The sequence below is a fragment of the Vanessa cardui genome, chromosome 8 (assembly GCF_905220365.1).
Source record: "Vanessa cardui chromosome 8, ilVanCard2.1, whole genome shotgun sequence".
In the NCBI taxonomy this organism is placed as follows: domain Eukaryota; kingdom Metazoa; phylum Arthropoda; class Insecta; order Lepidoptera; family Nymphalidae; genus Vanessa; species Vanessa cardui.
Window position 1 is genome coordinate 8084146 of NC_061130.1, and position 21097 is coordinate 8105242.

The 21097-nt window shown below is 29.4% G+C and overlaps 2 protein-coding genes across 4 annotated transcripts in view; one reads left to right on the forward strand and one right to left on the reverse strand.

Annotated features, from left to right (window-relative positions):
- Positions 1-7022, reverse strand: part of LOC124531705 (ATP-binding cassette sub-family G member 1) — a 35197-nt gene extending 28175 nt beyond the window's left edge. Inside the window, exons 1-2 of the mRNA XM_047106204.1 lie at positions 6848-7022; positions 434-763 (exon numbers count right to left, since the gene is read on the reverse strand). Of these exons, the coding sequence (XP_046962160.1) occupies positions 434-578 (145 nt within the window). The 5' untranslated portion in view covers positions 579-763; positions 6848-7022. The remainder of the gene's footprint in view (positions 1-433; positions 764-6847) is intronic.
- LOC124531707 (neural cell adhesion molecule 2-like) overlaps positions 1-21097 on the forward strand; it is a 58888-nt gene that overhangs the window by 32366 nt on the left and 5425 nt on the right. The window contains exons 1-3 of one of the 3 annotated variants that reach the window (XM_047106207.1): positions 17056-17424; positions 18505-18641; positions 20893-21094. In XM_047106207.1, coding sequence (XP_046962163.1) covers positions 17373-17424; positions 18505-18641; positions 20893-21094 — 391 coding nt within the window. In that variant the 5' untranslated portion in view covers positions 17056-17372. Of the gene's footprint in view, positions 1-17055; positions 17425-18504; positions 18642-20892; positions 21095-21097 lie in introns of those variants that run through there. The other 2 variants (XM_047106206.1, XM_047106208.1) reach the window with 2 other exon arrangements.

The following is a 21097-nucleotide window of genomic DNA, read 5'->3' on the forward strand; positions in this document are numbered from 1 at the left end:
GTTTTAGCTATTTTTTCCTTATTTAAAAACTTTCCTTTTGGGCAAAACCATGAATTAAAATGTTATGAATAAATATTTTCATATTTAACACAAAGAACATACACATATAACCAAAAAACCAAGTTCATAACGCGTCTCATCATCTTTAAATCCGCGATGTGATTTATTTCTTCCATTGTTTGCAAGTAAAACGCCAATAGCGCAATGTGACTAATCACCTAAATCGCAATTAAATTCTAGTTATTTATTTTAGATATGAGACTTAGTAATAAAAATAGCAATACATCGATTAAAATACAGTAGTACCCGTAATAGTTTTATATACGATACGGTTACGGACTCGACAGTATTTTGTCGGGAGTTTCATTTTCATCGATTCATTGCAATTGTTTAACTTTTCACACTTGAAAAATATTGAAAGTGAAGTACTCACCTAACCGGAATTTGCTGAGGGAGAAAGTTTTTATCGAACATGTTATGTTCTTAAACTCCAAACAAACCGACGTCCTTGGTAGCAAAGGAGTAACGTTGTTGTTACTCAGTTCCATACACTGTCCTTCTTTCACACCGGGCGTCATTGTTTTATTTTTTATTTCTTTTCACAGTAAATGTTAATATATTACATTCCAATTTCAAATCACAGATACATTAACACCAATTTAAAATTGAAAGTTAATCTTTTTTTTAATTACACTAACTTTTCTAGATCAATATGTTCTTTCGAGTTCAGAATCAAACCGCATATAATCCACTGGTCACGGATCTGTAAACAAAGTGAATAATATAAAGTCATTATAATTATCAGTTTGTGCTTATAATTAGTCATTACTTATAACAGTTTATTTGGTTCATTGAAGTTCCGTCTTTTATTGTCTGGTTTGATTAGTATTTGGCAGTGTTTGAACTTGTGTTCTTTGTGGCGATTGATAAGAAATAGATTCGCCACAAATCTCTGACGCGATGTTTTATTTCGTAATTTTTGAAACGCATTCAAAAATTTTAAGGTAAATCTCATTCGAAGCAGTAAAAAATATTGTAACTGTAGTTTGATTCATCTGTTATTCTATTTTTACCCTTATCAAAATATGTAATAATTTGAAATGTTTTGATTGATAACACTTTTGAACTTCGAACCATTTAAAAGTCATAATTTGGGACACTAGTTTCAGAGATATTAAAATCGAGTAAAGAACGCGTTTAATAAAATGGTACACGAAATAACTTTTTCACGATCACATCAAGTGATCTTTTTAATTCGTCAGTCTAATCGAACGATATCATCGTGTCTTATTTTACATAATATGAGCATATTTTCAACCAGATCGAGTAGCATTTTTTATAGACCGTTGTTATTAGCGACAATACAATCTAATATACTGAATTGCGTTTCGTTACATCAAACGGATTAGACATAAGCTTGTTTTTAAGAAGTGATATGATTTAAAAAAAATACTTAATTAAAATTATTATTTTAAATATCTTGCTACATGTACTGTAAAATAATTACTTGTATTGCTTAGAGAGTTCTATTTCATTAATAATTTGAACATTAATTTATGGGATTGTTTGTATAAGGGGTGTCATAACTGCTGCTGCTGATCATCAGCTGAGTGCATGTGAGCAATCATTTATAAACTTGCCCCGTTTGTTTGTAAACATGCTGCATATTTCAAACGATTGACATTTTATATATGACAGAACATAATAAATATTATTTATTTACTTTCATAATAATTCCATTTATTACACATTGTTACACTTGTCACAGTCCGTATATAAATAAAAAAAAATGTTTTTATTTTACTGGTTTTACCATCTTGTACAATATATGGTATCTTATACTTACAAAACGACTTAAATCTCAACCTTTAAGATCGATGTGTTATCATATACTAACTACACTATGATATATTTGGACTTCCAAAAAAACTTAATGATAGGGTTAAGCCCGTTATGACGAGAGCTTATTTTCTTGTTTTATTAATTATTGTATAACCGAAGCAGGAAAATCTGCATGGCTTCTTGGACCGAATAATGTATTCTTCGTAAAAGTTAATAAATATAAGTATCAAATAAGTAATATAAGTTTTTTTAAATCTTTAGTCAATCGATTTATTACTTTGATAAAGTATTATAAAGATGTAAATTTATTTATTGTATCTTATTGTTTTAGGATGTACAAGAGACATATTATATATGTAGACAAACTAAGTTACGTACACGAATTTTGAAACGCGGTTTGTCTTTTAAGCGTTTACTCAAATGCTTACGTTTCGTTACGATTTTACAGAAAAGTCATAGTAAATAATTATATAATCTTAAAAAAATCGATAACTTAATAAAATATGTTTGTGAGTGTAGTAATAAATGTAGTACCTGTTTTAAAATAGTCCAAAAATAGTCGTTTTAGATGTATCACAAGATATTTAAAAAACCATATCTAACGTTTTATACTTTCAATTAGCGTCTTAAAGTATCTGATCAATTTAGTATATTTAAATAACAATAATTTGAAATATTTTCTTTGTTGTCTTTATTTATCGAAATTAAAGATATGTTTTAAGTAAATTAAAGTAAGTAAAAGTTTAAGTAAAAATTCAGGTAAGTTTTTTTTAAACAAATAGTTTGTAATGTCATCGTTTTTGATATGATTTACTAAGACTTTAGCAATATTTAGACAGAAAAGAAAAAAAAATAAGTTTATAATTTAGTGAGACTAAACTAAACGCGTAATAAAATAAAAATGTATAAAAACATGTATATTGCCATATTAATTTAAATAAGCAGAGATATACGACTACTACAAAAAAAACGTAATAAATTCGCTATTTATTTACAACGATTTAGAGACGTCTTATATTTTAAAGGCAACTCTAAATATTTGACAGGAGCTCTATTGTTATATTCAGTAAATGAATTAAAAAGGGTCAATATCGGCCTGGTTTTCAAATATGTATAAACAAAAACATAACATAGTCTGTTCAAATAAAAAGTATCAAATCTTTTCTCAACAGCATAATATCGCGGAACGGATATTCTAAAAAATTAAAATTTATAATTTTAACAGCTTCTTAAGCTCATTAAAAAAACCTTCAATGACGAAACTCGATGGAAAAAACGTGACGAAAATGTTCAACAGGAAGCCGGGAAAGCGCGTGCTATTTTATTTTATTATATATTTTATATTATAAGGCGATTTTTTTTTCTGCACCAATATACAGTAATATTTTATTTTATACCATTACATATATACATTCAGAAAATAATACAATACTAATTATATTAACTTTATACAATATAAGTAAGGCACCTAATGTTCTTGAATGAATGAATTATAAATATAATTCATTCATTTAAGAACATTAGGTGCCCTCTCATTGCCCTCAAATTAAGAACATGAAGTGGTGTTTGCCAGTATTTGAATTTGCAATCATAAGGTTTACTGGTTCCTAACAACTGGACCAATTGGCTCTTAGGAACGAGTAGGTAGAAAAAATCGAAATGAATGCTGAAAAATTATACACACTGATAATTAAAGAACACATTTAGTTGAAAATATTTTCCGCTGCATAATAACCAAAAAAGTCAAGACAAATTACATTTATAAACTCGTTGTTAAGTGTATATTTTAAATGTATGTAGACATGGTTAAAAAACTTAGGTCTTAAGAGTATGATGTATTGTTTATGAATAACTATTTTTAATGGACACAAAACTTTTTGCATTGAATAGCAACTTTAATATTTTTGGGTGTTACAATAATGTAGGTAATTTAACTAAATTTATAAAAAAAGTTATGAATCATTTCATCAATTATAAAAACCATATGACGCGGGTGGAAACTAAACAATATGAAGTGTAACAAATCTGTGTGACTCATACGCAATGCATACAACTAAAATTAGATACGTGAAATTTAATCGCGATGTTACAGTAACTATTATTACGTAGTTATTGTTTTCTCCTTCAATAATAATAATTATTATAATAATTTAATGGAAGAACGCGTAAATCTTAACCAATGTTATTTGCTTATAAAGGGTCAAATACCCTTTTAGTAAATATTTTTTTTTATAAACTTGTGAGTTATGCTTAGTACGAACACAATACGAATTTTTGGTAGAGCTGCTGATCTTCTAGCAAGATAGCCGTGTAATCTGTACAAAAAATATAATGTAGGTATTACAAAATATTCTAGAATGACTTCTATATATATTTCAGAGAGCAAAACGTAAAGTAAACAAAGAACATACCTATTTAAAAATTCATTAAAATAACTTCTAGCGTTATCAAATTTATAATCTTATAAATAAAATTACCTTGTAATTCTGATTATCCTTTGTCGGATTTCATGAAAGAATATATTTGGCGTAATTTGTATTTAATGACTTTTACTGAAAAATATTTTTCAGTAAAAGTCAATGCGCAGCACTGAAGTTTGACAGACAGATTCAATGAAATGTCATTAACGAAATGTTGGTAGAATATTTTTTTACATTTTGAATTTTCATGACATTCCTGGCAACATTATTCGTTATTAATAAACTTAATATTTTTTTAATTAGCTGTTGCCATAAAACGCTCAGCCCTAACGAGTATAACGGTTGAAAATTGGCACAACTATTTTCTGATGGAACTTAAAGAGCACGAATGAAGAATTTTTCAAATTCGTCTCCTAAGGAAATTAAATAGGATATAAAACTTTCAATGTTAAAATTAAATATTTAAATTCTTTTAATTAAGCTCCCTCCGAACCCCTTTCTTAGAGTATTCAATGTCCTCTATCCAAAGGTTGTCTGGAAGAGATCGCTCTTTTAGCGATAAGACCGCCTTTTGTACCGTGTTTTCTATTTTGTTGTGTAGCTTCTTGTATTTTTTTTTGTTTAGGTGTACAATAAAGTATATTTATCTTATCTTAAGCTGCTTTTAATGAAAGTTAAAGATTTTTTGAATTATGTGTTATATACGTATAATTTAGGATGAGTTAGTGTTTTCGAAAATTTATCCTTTAAGTGGATTGAGATATTGTAAAGACAGAATACCCGTTCGTAATTTTTTAGAATCCAAATATGCTAATTTGTCTATAAGCAACATTATTAAAAATAATAATAATTCACTAAATTATATATAACATAATTCGTTGTACTTCTGCATCTGGCGATCTGTTATCCCATCGGGTACAAGCAGTCGACTTGTGGATGCAATTAAATCTTATCATCTGAACGAAAAACCGAATTCATATGTGAATTCGAAAGAGTAACATACATCGCGAATGTATAAAAACAACTATGCAGGGTATTTGAAAAAAGAAGTAAATCTTCAAGAGAAGAAGAATTTCTTAATTAATTATTAAAGATTTTCCATTTACTCGTATATGTATAATAGAACGTTCGATGTTTTATAATTTTTTATTTAAACATACATTGTCAACTAGTTTTGCGTGTCAGCTGTCGTAGGTTTTAAATATAAAAGGCCTATAAACTTCCAAGGGATTCAAACTCGCTTTATACAAAGTTTTATTAATTTGGTTCAATTGTTTAGACGTGAAAGCATCATACCCGGACTTATAGTTACATTCGCAATTATTGTATTAAGTATAGATTGCGATTAGAATGCCATTTTATATGAAGTGAACAATCAATGTAAAGCAGTATTAGAATTAGGTATAAATAAAAGGTTTTGACCACTATGCGATTAATGTTTTAGCGTTGTGGGCTAAGTGGATATACGAGCTAGACGGGAGCGAGTAAACATTGCATTTTTTTAATTAATGCATTTAAATGTAAAAGAAACTTTACTCTATATGTGAGTTGAGCAATTGACAATACTATTCTGCAGCGTTATAACACTTCTAACTTTAGTATGAAATAATTGATTTGCATTAGTAATTAATTAAAATAGTCGTTAAACTATATATATTCGGGCGTGTGAAGATACTTTTTAGATTACTACTGTTATTTGAAAATAACAACCTGAATAATTTATTATACTTTTAAATGCGAATTAAAGGAAAAAAATATTCTATTTTATGTCTGATAAGCCTTGTTAGGTAATATTTTGTGAACTTTTTTTCTATAACAGAATGAGATAATAGTATTAAATATGTAAATAATATACACGCGATATATGGACGTTGTGGTCGCAGCGGTTATATAAAACTTGTAAGAAGAGTAACTAGGTGAAGAATCAAATTTGTTTATTTAGGTTAATCTTAACAGCCATGAAGAATAATATAATTAATTAAGTTTAACAATATTAGTGTATTAACCCTGAGTTAATTGGGTACGATAAAATCATTGTTATTTTGTATTTGTACGTACATATTAATAAATATTACGTATAAAGTATATCTAATTAACAGTGGGTTTCATATAATAATTATAAATTTATACAAGTCATTAAAACCTTAAGTTCCATTTGCCGCAACAGTATCCCAAATCATTGAAAACGCCCCCATTATTCATATAAAGACTTTAAAATGGGAATACATTATTTTACAATACATATATGGGCTTAATACACCGAAGTATCGATAGTGGAGGTACGTAAAAATATTATTGAGTCATTGTCTCGATTGTAAATCCACGAATTTTTCTCTATTTCAATAAAATATTAATGTCATTGCAGCCGATTACTAGAATATTATTAGATTAGAAACAATTAATTTTTTGTAAAACTTTTTATAAGAAGACATTAATCATAATTGTAATACTAATTTTAACCAATACTATAATTTATAAATGACGCCTATATTTAGATTAAAATTATATAATTTAATCGAAAATTTCTAAAAAGACATGCATCTAATATGATAAAAAAAAATGAAAATTTAAAAAATATTACGAACTTATTCGATCTCATGACGACGATTTCATCCGGGTTGATAACTTTCACGTAGTTAGTGTACACGCGCGAAAGTAAGTCGATTAATATTTACTCAGTATTCACAACCGCACAAGTGCACTACGCGGCTATTTAGTTGTGACTGGCCGGCGTTCTGTCCGCTTTCGTACGGCGACCGCCTTATAGCAAAGTATGCAATAAGTATTGATCCGTGTAATATCAATGGCGCGTCTGCGTGTATCGTATGGAACACGTCAGTCTATTTTCAGTACAAATGTATGTCTAAAAGTTGTTGCTGAACGTTACTCAGTCGCTCTAACATCACTAGATTTGCACTGAAATATCTAAAATCCTATATGTGTAGCTAATGTTAATTTTAGCTTGATTAATTGTAAACTGATCGGTAAAATAATGTTTAATACTTTTGAGCATTATTTACCGCCTTATAAAGTGCCATGTTGATAATAATATAGAACATTATTTAATAAGCAGAAACAAATGACCGGCGTTCCGAATATTTTAGGTTTGTATAATAGTTGAAAATAAGAAAGACGATTACATAAGAGAGTTAATATGTTATTTTGTTTATGTAAATTTTGTAGTGTATGTTTGGAATAATATTTAATTTTATGTTCGAAACGATTGAAAGATAAACTTGGCTAAAAATTATTTTTCATATCTATTTAAACTCTTGGATTGATTAATGTAAATAAATAAGTAGGATGAATAATGTCAATGCAAGCGGAATATATTTTTTATATATGCATAAATTACATTTATCTCCTTTTGTGTTGAAGTGAAGATACTTGATGCAGTGCCAGATTTTCAGAAGTATTTTGGGAATATAGACGTCATGGGAAACACTATTACTCATAAGAGGAAAATACAGTTCTCTTATGATAATATTCTTAGTTACGCGTGTAATTTACATACAATACTTCTGGGGGCTTGAAGTCAAATAGATACCGTCAAAAAAATAGTCGACAGTGTACTGTTAACACAACAATTACTCAATTCGATTAATTTTTATTGTATGTTTAAATTGTTCGAAAATATTTTTTTAGTGTGGATTTAATTATGGTAATTGATTATTGAATATATTTAGTGATATCGCAAGTTTTCTTACAACGGCGTTACAAAATCATATTGAAGATATATTTTTATGTTTATTTTGCACTTCACACTAAACGCAACTATTTCTTGTTACGCAATTTGTGTTAAGCAATATTATAATGACTTTATAAACTAATTTTAGGAAAACCATAGGTTTTAGGTCTCATAATGAGTCACTTTGCGTCTTAGTTTCTGTGGTAGTAAGACGTGTTTAGGTAGTACTTTTAACGCGGTCAATCCTGAGAGCAGTTCTGAGATGTTTCTCCTAATAAGAGAGACATCTCTAATGTGTGATTGAGTAGACTAATCGTAACGGATATAACAAGAGCAAAAATGTGTTTGACTACTTGATCTTAAACGAGTACGAATTGTACAAAAGAGTTGACTTGATGAAAAGTTGAGTGTAAGTACTGAGTTTAAATTTATTAATATTTTTACTTTAATTAATTTCAATTTTTTATCACTTATCTTATTTTTTTAATTCGTGTGAAACTATGAACATACTTATCGTAATTTATATTTTATAAAATATATTCAAAAGAAACATGTAGCTGCTAGAAAGTTTCCCTATTTACCGTAATTATATTGTAAAAAAAATGTATTTATTTTCACTGTGGGCCATGACTTTCCATAAGACTAGTCCAGCGAAAATCTGCTGATGTTTAGAAAAGATAAATTTATACGCTACACTTATTAAAACACAAGTCTGGAAAAGTGGCATGGCCGACAGTAAACCCGTGGATGTTGAACCTATAACTTAATTAAAATTTTAATATAGTACATATAACATAATTCATAAAATGAAAACTTTGATATCATGTAAATTCTACGCCCAGTGTGAGCAGAAATACTGCAATAAGTTTGACTAAGGCCCAATGCCGCTCGCTATCAGCTACAGAGCAAGGTTAACGTATTATTTTATCAGTTGTTCCTACAGCTGATAAAAAATTATAGGAACTCGCAAAAGAGTTATTCTGTTTTGTTTATAATTTCAGTATTCGATATGATTTATTATTTTAAATGTTATATATCTTTCCTTCTATAATAATTGTAGGTGAAAAAATTAAATATATTTGTATTTTTAAAACTTTTATTATTTAAGCCAATGTTTCGTTTTTGCTCGAATCTTTTGTTTTTTTTTTTTTATATCTGCATTCTACAAATAAATGTATATTTGTCAGTAGCAGCAAAAGAGAACCCGAAACCTCAAAAATGTAAATTGGAAACTTCGAACGATAGCATTCGACATTTCCAATTTACATTTTTGCTAAAGGCGGTTACCTAATAACTAGAACATATGAGACTAGTCACATTGTCATTCTAAACGATATTTTAAAATATGCAAAGATATTTTTTTATTTGTATGTTCTCTTACACGTTGCTCTGCTGAACTGATCATTATGAAATATTTTAAAGACACTTTAAAATATTTCATAATGTCTTCACTTTATGGGTACAGAACAGGGCAAAGGATATGGAATACCTGACGTTATCCTCAAACATATACAAAGCCGCAAGTTAAAACTAGTCATGTGTAATGATTTTCAATAAAATTTAACTTAAACATAATTGCAATATGAGAATCGCAGTCAACTTTTAAAAGAGCGCAGTAGCGTGTTTTTTGAACCAAGTAAGCGGTAAGTGCGGTCAAATCAAAACAAATTACAAAACAAATAACAACTTATGTGACATAACTTTTACGCAACGTTCATTTTGCTGGTGATCGTTATGATGTACAAAAAGCGAAATCTATCTCTCAGAAATAAGACGACTTTAATACGAAGTTTGGGTTTGAATGCAATATGAAAGTATCACATTTTCGTTTGGTCAGACACATCTGAAATTTTAACTGCAACTTTAATATGATCTCAATAATATTAAAAACAGTTAAATTACCAAATCTATACTAAATTTATTTAGTCGAATTATACAATCTATTTAAACCCTACATAATTTGTTTTACTCATACTTAAAAAGATAAAAACTAAATTTAATGTTTCTTGAATTCCTTATCCACGGACATTCACGTATCAATTCTGTTTTTTTTTTTGCAAATATAACTATAATAAAAAAATAGGACCAGTAGTAGTTGCAATAGTACATTTATCTAAGATAGATCTCATCTCCGACATTAATCCAAAACGTTCTGCAACTGCAACCTTTCTTATAGATTCAGATTAATAAGTAAGTGTACGTAATCAATGAAATCGAAGAATATGTTAATTTCATACTTCTCCGTTAAGTCATATAATTATTTAAATAAAACTAATTATAACGGATAAATCGCGTATATTAATTATTTTTAAGCATCCCGACGTTTCGAGCATAATTAGTTTGTCGAGTCGAGATGGCCCAGTGGTTAGAACGCGTGCATCTTAACCGATGATCGTGGGTTCAAACCCAGGCAAGCACCGCTGATTCATGTGCTTAATTTCTCTTTATAATTCATCTCGTGCTCAGCGGTGCAAACCTGCATGTGACAAATTTCATAGAAATTCTGCCACATGTGTATTCCACCAACCCGCATTGGAACAGCGTGGTTGAATATGTTCCAAACCTTCTCCTCAAAGGGAGAGGAGGCCTTTAGCCCAGCAGTGGGAATTTACAGGCTGTTGTTGTTGTTGTTGTTGTTGTTACTCTTCTTGATACAAATGATACATGTCTTAAATGATTTAATGAGCACAATACACAGCTACTGGATCTAGTCGGATGAAATTTTGAACAGGAATTATTAATGGAATGTAAGTGAACAATAAGAGGATTTATCATAATTTATTTTTAAAGGGGGTTAATTTGTGGATTTTGTGGACCCAGTGGTGTTAAGTTGAGAGTGAAAGTTTACATAAAATTTTGCATAGTTCGATGAAGAACTTTGGTAAATTCATCTATTAAGAAGGATGGGAATTAGGGTTGATCGGTTGTAATTTCTTAAGAGCACTTATTATATTCCAATTGTCATTTCTCAGTTTATATTATTTTTCAGTTTGTATGCATGTCAATGCGTATCGTGTATAATCACATTGATTATAGTCAAGCCAATCGATTTAAAGCATCGTGATTATATTATATTTACACATCAAAAATTTAATGTACGTCAATATACATAATTAGTAATAACTTTTGATCAAAATGTCTTAGTCGCGCTATACCTGTACTGAGAGGTAGCTTACGTTGAAAAAAGCTTTGAATGTGTGTGAGTGCAGCTCGTGACGACGTGCAATACATCCACTCTTTGTAAGCGCGCGGCGCGGTATAATAAAATTTGCGCGACGGGTTTCAATGTTGATAGGTAATTTTGAAAATAAAGTAATCGTAATTTAAATTAATTTTGTTTTCAATATTCGAACACACTTCATAATTGTATTAGTATTTATTCGTTATAACGATGTAGCATTGTAGAAATAAAATGAAATTATGAACTTAATATTATCTACTTAGCCTGGTTTTTTGTTTTTTCTTAAATTAATTTATAGAGAAATACATTTTATCTATACATTCTAGAGAAGGCTAGTTGCTCATTTACGTACTAGTAGGAATATCTTACAGCATATTTTTATAGATGATACAGCGTTTAATTTATACAGAAATGTAGTCATTTATAAAATATGCATTTTTTATAAATAATTTATTAAATATCAGTAACACTTATTTCGGACTTTTTTTAAATATTCTATTGAAAGAGAGCCTGTGTTCAGTACTTTTTGTTTGAGTAATTGATAAATATTAAGATAATAATAATTATGCTTGCTTACCTGCTCCGGCACAGTCTGATTTATTTAAGGTTATTAATTAGCAAATTAATGTTACGAAAAGACAACGTAGGACTTATTTTGGCGGTAAGTTATTGAACTGCTGAAGTGTTTATGTAATAATATCATGTTGAGTGATGTTGTAAATTAATAAAATAAGAAAATAAAGTCTTGCGATAAAATTACCGAATGTATTTGATTATTTTTTTTTTTATGTGATATTTGATTGTATTTGGTCTTAGAAAGTAATTTATTAATAGGGGTATCATATGATGCGTTGACTTCGCCAGCCCATAGTTTAATTGTAACACAAATAGTGTGCCGTGACCGAGATAATATGAGGACATATGCAATGTAGTTAATGAAAAAGATTTGATACTAAAGAGAGATATTAATCTTCATTTGTTAAAATCAGTCTTATAAAAATAATCGTTAATCTATATTGCTGGATTTTTGAAATAATGTTTATGTGATGTGACATCCTTTCGGTTTCTAAAGGCACCTACTAATTTAGCTTTACGCAAATCTTAAAAAATTGAGGGCATGTAAGATGGAGCAAGGTTGGTTGGAGGTAAGGTTTTGGGAATAGGCACGAGTCATAACTCAAACTTATACGCGTACAGCTTGTATGCGCTATATCTTATTATTTTTAAATTTGGTATGTTTGTGCATGTTCTGTGATTTGCGGAATATTTGTTTAATAATATTATAAACTGCATTTTATTCACGTGCAATGATATTCTATATATATAATAAACAGATATGTTATACCCATACTAAACAACAGAAAAAAGTGTGCCGCGCCGGGGACAGTTTATTTTAGTTTATTTTTACATTTCGTTAAAAGTAAAAAGGATAGCTTGATAAAAACAATAAGTAAAAGGGATAACTAGATGTTTTAATTACGCAAAACGTATTACTACGTAATTATGATGTATAATAACGTATTACTACGTAAAACGACTAAAAGCAAACGTCCCAGTTAGGACGTTTTCTAGTCTTCACTTTTTGCGCGTTAATAACATATCTGTTTACTAAAACATCATTGTTCACCTGTAATAACAAAATCAATTAATAATAGCAATTAATATTTTGATCAAAATATAGTTTGTATGTGTTGCACGTTAATTTTATGTGAAAGCTTAGAACTAATTAAGTATTGTTACATACATTTAGAAGAAAAAAATTATCAAAATGATGACTATACTATAACTGTAACTTATTATGTGTTTGTTTCAGATAAAGGTCAACTAAAATATATTTTTTAAGCGTACTCTTATAGTTGGATGACTACCTACTTAATATGCATAAATATTATTTTTCGAGTACTCAAAGCTTACTATTCTATAAGAATAGACTCAGAACTCAACATAGAATAAGATTGCGAATATCATCAAGTGATATGAGATATAATAATACATTTAAATAATATATGTATCAATAGTGTACGCCGTTTGTTGATTTTTAACATTACACTTCTCGAGTGAGATACCAAGAGGTTTATTACAGAATAACACTTCAGATTACAAACATAATGATGACATGAATAGCAATAGTAGATTAGTTATCATAATGCGTAAAAAATAATACAAATCTGTTAGATGATTTGTTATCAGCTTGAGTCCAAGGTTCGCATAGCATACATGTATCATTTGTCTAGCCGTGACCATCACCTCTATTAATTAATAAATTATAAACTATAACATTAATTACTAGTCTTTTAGCAACATTGAAGTGTTTATTTTCTATAACATTTTATTATATAGATAATCGTTTTTTTTTCATTTGTGCGTCAATGTCATGAAAACTACTGAACATTTGCATAGGAGATTATGACTAATCAAATGATGCATGAGCAAAATTTACCAAAACGTTATTGCTAATGCACCACTAACCTAGTGCTTGTGGCAAGTAACACCATTGTCATGGCTTTTTAAAAGAATTATTGATTTTTAGAATATGTGACGTGTAGATGGCACTAACACGGGCGGGTATAGGTTACCACGAAGCTTTGCACAAAACTTACTTGATTGTATGGCTTTGTGTAAAACCATACGTAGGTAGGACCTACTATTCATTATAAATTCCACCGCCAAGTAGCAATACTGGCTATTGTATTCCTATTATTTTATGTATTCCGGTTTGTCAGGTGACTGAAGCAATGTAACTAAAGCCACATATGTATATAAAATCGTAGTTTCCGACATTGGGTGCGTATTGGTAATATGAAAAACTATTAATATTTCTATAAATACACATGTGCAGTGGTAATCACATAGCATCAGGTGACCCTTTACCAGACGTATATGTTAAAAGAAAATGTACTTCATGTCAATGTTATCGTTTAACGTTCAAATTTCAGGAGACTTATTTTTGTACATTCTTACATTCTTACAAAGTTAAATGTAATATATTATATTATTACGAGTTTCTAAGTCATAAATTATTTTTTTAATCAGTGTTCTCAAGGTGAACTTAAGACGTGTGGATAAGATATTGTTATTTTGCCTTTGCAATTGTCCCATAGGAGGTTAAACAAGTACTTATTTTTTGTGCTATAGATATTCGATGATTAAATCAATAATCATATAAAGTAAGAACACAACGGACGCACAAATTGGAAAACGTTTAAAGGCATAAAATAGATCTTGACTAGACTAAGAACACATTGATAAAATAGGTTTCTCCCAATTCCCAATCCATAATAAAATTTCTACGCAATCCAACTTGCACAGTTTTTATACTGAATAGTATTTAATTATCATTCATTATCACCACAAGTACTGATTGCTTTATTTTTAATTACATTTCAGGAATTTTGATTTTTTTGCGGAAGTGATAACTTAAAGATTATGAAATCAACTACGATCCTATAGCGACTTTAAAACTATGAATTAACCTTTTTTCCTAATTGTAGAAGTTGTAGTAGCAGAAGTAGTAAAAGGATGATAAACTTTCATCAAATATTTATCTTCGGCTTCCGGTCAGGCGATTCTGTACTGTACTAATTCATCTTACACCATTCATCTATTCCTCATATTTTTCTGTGCGTTTATACATTTACATTATGTAGGCTTTTAAAACTATTATCTACATAACATAAATTAAATGTCAATATTTAAGAATTGCAAACCTTCAAAATTTATAATTATATTTATCTTGATAAGAATGAACGCTGTATGATCAACAAATAAATTAATGTTATCGTTGATATTTTGTTTTTTTCGTAATAAATGATTGCGGTATCTGTTTTGTTCGCCTTCCACTACGTTAACATTAATATCATAGTTATATATCAGGAAATATGCGATATATGAATATATTAGTGTGTTCGTTCCAAAAAAAAGTTTTTATTATAGTGACGAATATTAATCGTATATAAGTATTAATTTGTTATTTCACGAATCACAGATTATTGTGTATTTATAAAATAGTAGTTATTGTGTGTATACAGAAAAAATAATGCGCAATGTCCGCTGACTGATATCATCCACGACGGAGAATCTAAAGGTAGACCAACCCACTGTGTGGGGCATATCTAATATTATAGTGCACGGGGTATGCTCGAAGACTAAACCGCTCTCTTGTGCACTGTCACAATCTCGTTATCACCCGATGCGACGATACGAATTAATTATAAACCAATAGACCGAAGGGTGAATCAATTAGCAAGTCTATAAAAGTATAAAAAACGTTAATGATTAAGTAAATACATGTCCTGTTACTTTTATGCATTTAGTAGTTATCTACTGTGTCAAGTGTCTAGTGTTGTCAAGTAGACATGATAAAATATTTTTTGATACATTTATGTTTATTTCTTAGTATTATTTGTAGTGTTTAGTTAAAATTGATTTATCTCTTTCTGGCATATTGGTTTTAATGTTCGACTGACAAAGAAGACAAACTGTTTTGTTCTATTTACTATATTGTCCCTCCTAAAGCCCGGTTGTAATGTTAAATGTTTGTTGACGTTTATGTTTAGTACAACTATGTACTAAAATAAATGTGCTAACATTTTGTTCATTCTTATGTAAATATATTAAATGTAAAAACATAAACTTTTGAATAGTTTAAGTGAGTGCCATATTTTATTATATTACAGTTCCGAATAAGAATACTAACCATTATTTATAATTTACCTTATTAACCTCTTATCGTTTGTACTGTTTTAGGTTAAGGATTAAAAAGGAAATTACTACTGTCTTGGTTTCTTCAAAATTGAATTGATTTGACGAATTCGCGTAATAATCTGTGCCCTCTTAGCGCAGCGAAAAACCAACTAAGATTAATGAAGAAGACAACATCGTTTAATTAATGCCTCCATAAAAACTTCTGACAAAAGCTCTTAGTACAACAATCAAATAAAGCGTATTTATTGATAGAATGAAAGCAACCAATCGAATAAGTAGGTCACTCGATGGTCATGATCAGCATATCAATAAACATTAACATTTTATGATATATCTACTTTTCCTTCTATTCTCAACGTGTCGATTTGAATGGCTCATATCTTGTGTAATTATTATTATTAAATTGAAATTACCTTCTTGGGTACTTATCCTAAGTTTGTTAAGTTTTTAATAAGGTCGATGAGATACTGCTGAGAGATTATAGCTATAAATAAAACTCTGTAAATCTGGTATGTTATGTTATGTTAATCGAGGTATTGCATGCAAAGATAAGCGTATGTAATGTATGTATAATACTTACGATGTGCTGAAAGTAAACTTTACTTTTTTAATGTCAAATTTCGCCAAATTCTAAGTAACGAAACTCCAAACGCATCTCGAACTAAAACAATTGTGGATTAAAGTGCGATATAGTGATAAAATCGAACAAAAACATCGATTAAATATCTTATCAAAATGATTTATGAAGATATAATGAAGAAATACTTGGTTTTTTATCACATGAATTATAATTTTAAAGTGTATACAAACGTCTAAAGTAGAAAAATAGTCGATCACGATTACATTTTAGACGGTGGTGTAGTCAATAGTGGCTAGATATAATCTCGAGATACGATGCCCAGGTACGATTCCTCAGAAAGTATGTAAAGCATCGGTCCTGCGTCTGATCCGGTCTTGGCGAATTTGCTATCCCATTCTATTATAAGAGTGAGGGATTAAAGACCTGCATTTCCGCCTATACTTTTGTACTATAATAAGTCTTTTCAATTTGGTTGAGATATTGCGACGTGGCCGAAAAAAAAGGACGACAACATCATACTTCATGATAGTTTCAAGTATATAATAATAAAATTATTTAATAATTAATTGATTCCGACTAAGAGTATTCTCTATACTGAAATTTTTGTCATTCGTTTATTGACCAAAAAATAAACGATTTGAGTTATGTCATTCTAGTAATTGTCGTTAATTATCATCGCACCAAAACACCTTATTAGTTATATGACCTTTTTAATTTCAGCATACTTTAAGTGTTACTTCCTGATTCAATACCGGTGACATTGTTTGAAATAATGAAAATAATTTGCGTTAATTCTGTGACCCCATTAATTACAACGTTTTGTGTAAGCCTACATACCGTATTAAACCCATTTGTGGTCTACCGCTTAAGCAATCATGAAGTATATATGGGTATAAACTTTCGGTTGAAAAGTTTTAATAGTGCATATTTCGTGTCAAGTGAAAATAAATAATAAAAATGAAGTGGATTTTTTATGTGATTGTATTCATTTATATGTTCTATAGAGCAGGTATATTTTTTTCACTTGTTAAATATTATATTAAAATTAGTTATGTTATATAGTATTATTTAATTACATAAATAGGATAGGCCTTAAATGTTTTAATAGCTGCTAAATTATTTTGTATTTATTTTGCAACCAAAAGAGATTATTACCTTTTAAATCTAGAATTTACAACTATGGAGTTTACAAGTTTACAAGTTTAATGGCTGCAATTTGTGCCATAATAACTAAAAGCTGGATGTTGCTAACTGTTCATTTTGTTTTTTTTTTACATCAGTAACAATTCAGCTCCGGATAGCCAAAATGAAGAGTTTACTAACTACTCTAAAATTATTTAAACTAGTTAAGTGTATTTTTTCATATGATAATTGGTACAAAATCTAGACAGTCACGCCGTAAGTACTAGGATCGTCATTATACAATTTTATTAGTATCGATTTACCTAGATACGTGTGAATAAAAATTCAATAACCAAAATTGGTACCGAAAACATGCATCGGAAGGGAAACGAGATTGATCTTGTACTCGTATATCAGGACCAACTGAAAACGATGGTTGTGTTATGCGGCAAACACATTTTTGTTTCAAATTTGTTATTTATATGAAGCAGTTTGTTTTTAATCGTATTCGAAATTATTGTAAGATAAATTATGAAGCAAGACATTCGTTGCCTCCGTAATACTTGCTAGAGATAATGAGATAAAAAGAAATTAAAAAAAATGCAATTTAAAACTATGAATTGTAGGGGAATAAACGACTTCATCCACCAGAAGATATAGCGCGTGTAAATAATATTACATACACATATATATATTGAATATATTACTAAGATGTTATCATGTATTACATACTAAAACCTACGGACCGCGCTGTATCTTCTACTAAAATATGGTTAAATAAAATTTTTTTTGGATTCCAGTATAATTGTTCTAGGATTATTTGCACAATGAACAATTATATATTATATATTATAATATTTAGTTTAATCACTGTTTTATTTTATTTAAAGTGCTAAATAGATATCCGCCAATATACTAAGAATTGCAAATGTGTTTTAAAAATAAACATTTATTTTCCCAATTCTAGTTTATGGATCAAAATCAATACAAAAGGAAACGCGGGGTTTATCAATCGAACCTATAGATTATGGGCCAGATAAGACTTATTATAATGCCGGTGTACGTAAATCTATTATTTGCAAAGGCACCAGTAAGAATCAAAAGGTAAGTAAAGCACAGATTATGAGTATTAAAATTCAAGGTACCCCAAAAAAAAAAACCAAAGAATATCTTCATTCATACATTAGTAGTAAAAGGTAGGGGTTTTAGGTCAAACAGTGGGATTTACGGGATGTTATTGTAATAACGGCAGCGATAAGGTTACAGAACATTAAACTAAAGTGTATCTTCTTGATAAAAACTAAGGAGTACACTCTAACTACCTTGTATTATATATACAGAATCACCTAATTGTAAATAATATATAATTAATAATAAAGACAATTAATAACCTATCAAAATATACATCTGAATTTAATAAAAAAAAATGCTGGTTGAAAGTTTGTCGTGCTTCATTTCATGCACGGTAGAACGTGAAGTATTAAAACGCCTGCTATAATTGAACAAAATTAATTTCCTATTGAAATATTTTGCTATATTATTAAAAGTGGCGCTAAGCTAGCGTAATTTTTTTTATTTAATTCGTGTCTAGGTTTATATACCTATTTATGGCAATTGGTCATCACTACCTGTAAATTCTTATCAGAGAGACATCTAGTCTCGTCATACTAATCTGATTTTTTAAAACTGGTGGCGTATGTGTTTGTCCTTATGTACTTACTCTGACTAACTCACACTTTAAACAGGAACACAATTATTGCTGCTATATTCTACATATGATGTATGAATGTTTTAATCCTTGCACGAAATCCAAGCAACCAGAAACTAATAGGGAAACGAATTACGGTTTGATTACTCTAAAAATTAGATCTGAACCAAGTGTGCCACACCTCGTAATACTTTTATCGTAAAATATTTTGGTATCCAAGCCAAGAAGAGAAGCCAACTCAATCCAATAGAATTAAAACTGTTTATTATTAAATTAGCAGTTTATTTTATATCAAAAAAGATTTTTAACTTAATTGTCTGGCTTTAAAGAACTTGTGAAAATATGTACTTAAACCTCTCTATTTGCCTTAAAGCGATTACAGCACAAAAAACTATGTATTAGAGATTTGCAAGTATTTAAAGGTACTATAGAAATATATGTAATATACAATAATACACAATTTATCAATGTTTAAAACTGAATAATTAATTCATTTAAAATTAGTAAATAAATATTGGGTTGTATGTTTAAAGATATATAATATATAGATTACCAGACTCAGTCAGACGTAGTCACTCTGCAGTGTACGTGCGCGTTCGAATTTAACATAAAAGTCATTGTTCAGATCGCATCTATAATAAATGTAGGCTAAGTTACTCCTCATTACATCAGCTATCTGCCAGTGAAAGTCCCGTCAAAATTGATCAGTCATTAGCCGGAACAGAAAGACAGATAGTCCTACAAAATTATAAAAAGCGAGTATTTTGATATTTTGACACTTTAATTTTATTATGCGTATTGATATTTAAATAACGGTTGAAAAAATAAGCGGGTCGTATCGCACGGTGCATTAGCACAGTGCTTACGGGCGAATACATATGTCGGCGAATATTTAAGTACAAACAGAAATATGTATAGTTTCGAAAATATATCCGTAATGACTTCCGCCAAACAGTTCTTGGTATTGTTGTGTTCCTGTTTGAAGGGTGAGTGAACTAGTTTATCGACAGGCACAACGGATGTAACAGCTTAGTTTCCCAAGGTTGGTGGTACATTAGCGATGAAAGGAATGGTTAATATTTCTTACAGCGCCATTGTGTATGGACGGTGGTGACCATTTACCACCAGGTGGCTGATATGCCCGTCCGTGAATAGCATAAAAAAATTGTTTGTTTAATTTTTTAGTCATTAATAACGTGTCATTTCACCAAGGTTAATATTACACAGTGGTACCGCGTTCCGTGTATTATAAATATTTGTGGAATAGCTAATTACGGACAATGATAATAATTATGAAACAGTTAATTGGGTTAGTATTATTGTTGATTGTTATATTTAAAAATAATATGACGGTTATAAAATTAGATCGAAGTAATTAGATAATATGTATGAATAGGTCAAAGTATACTTTACTAAGTGTAAATTACGTAAGTAAAAATTTCTTTAACCAAATACAAATTTATAATTATTTATTATTATATACAATCGCTATCTTAGCTAAGTTATGATTGTCATCTTACTTCACGCCCCTTACTTACTTCCTATTTATTCTTCTACTATGTTTTACGCCTATTTTGTATAATATGCGTTATAAGAAGTGATTGGTTTCTAATTGAATGTTGAATACAATTACGTTTTATATTTCAGGTAGAATGGTTGAATCCTTCAGGAAACGTTGTACAGCGAGTTATAACGAACAGGGTGTTTACTCAGGAACATTTTGTACCTGCATTCCGAACTCGTATACCAGCCATGGTCCTTGTCATCAGTCATGCAAATGTAGAAGATACGGGAGTTTGGGAGTGTCGGTCGGGTGCCGTAAAGCGTAATGTTTCACTATGCATTATTGGTA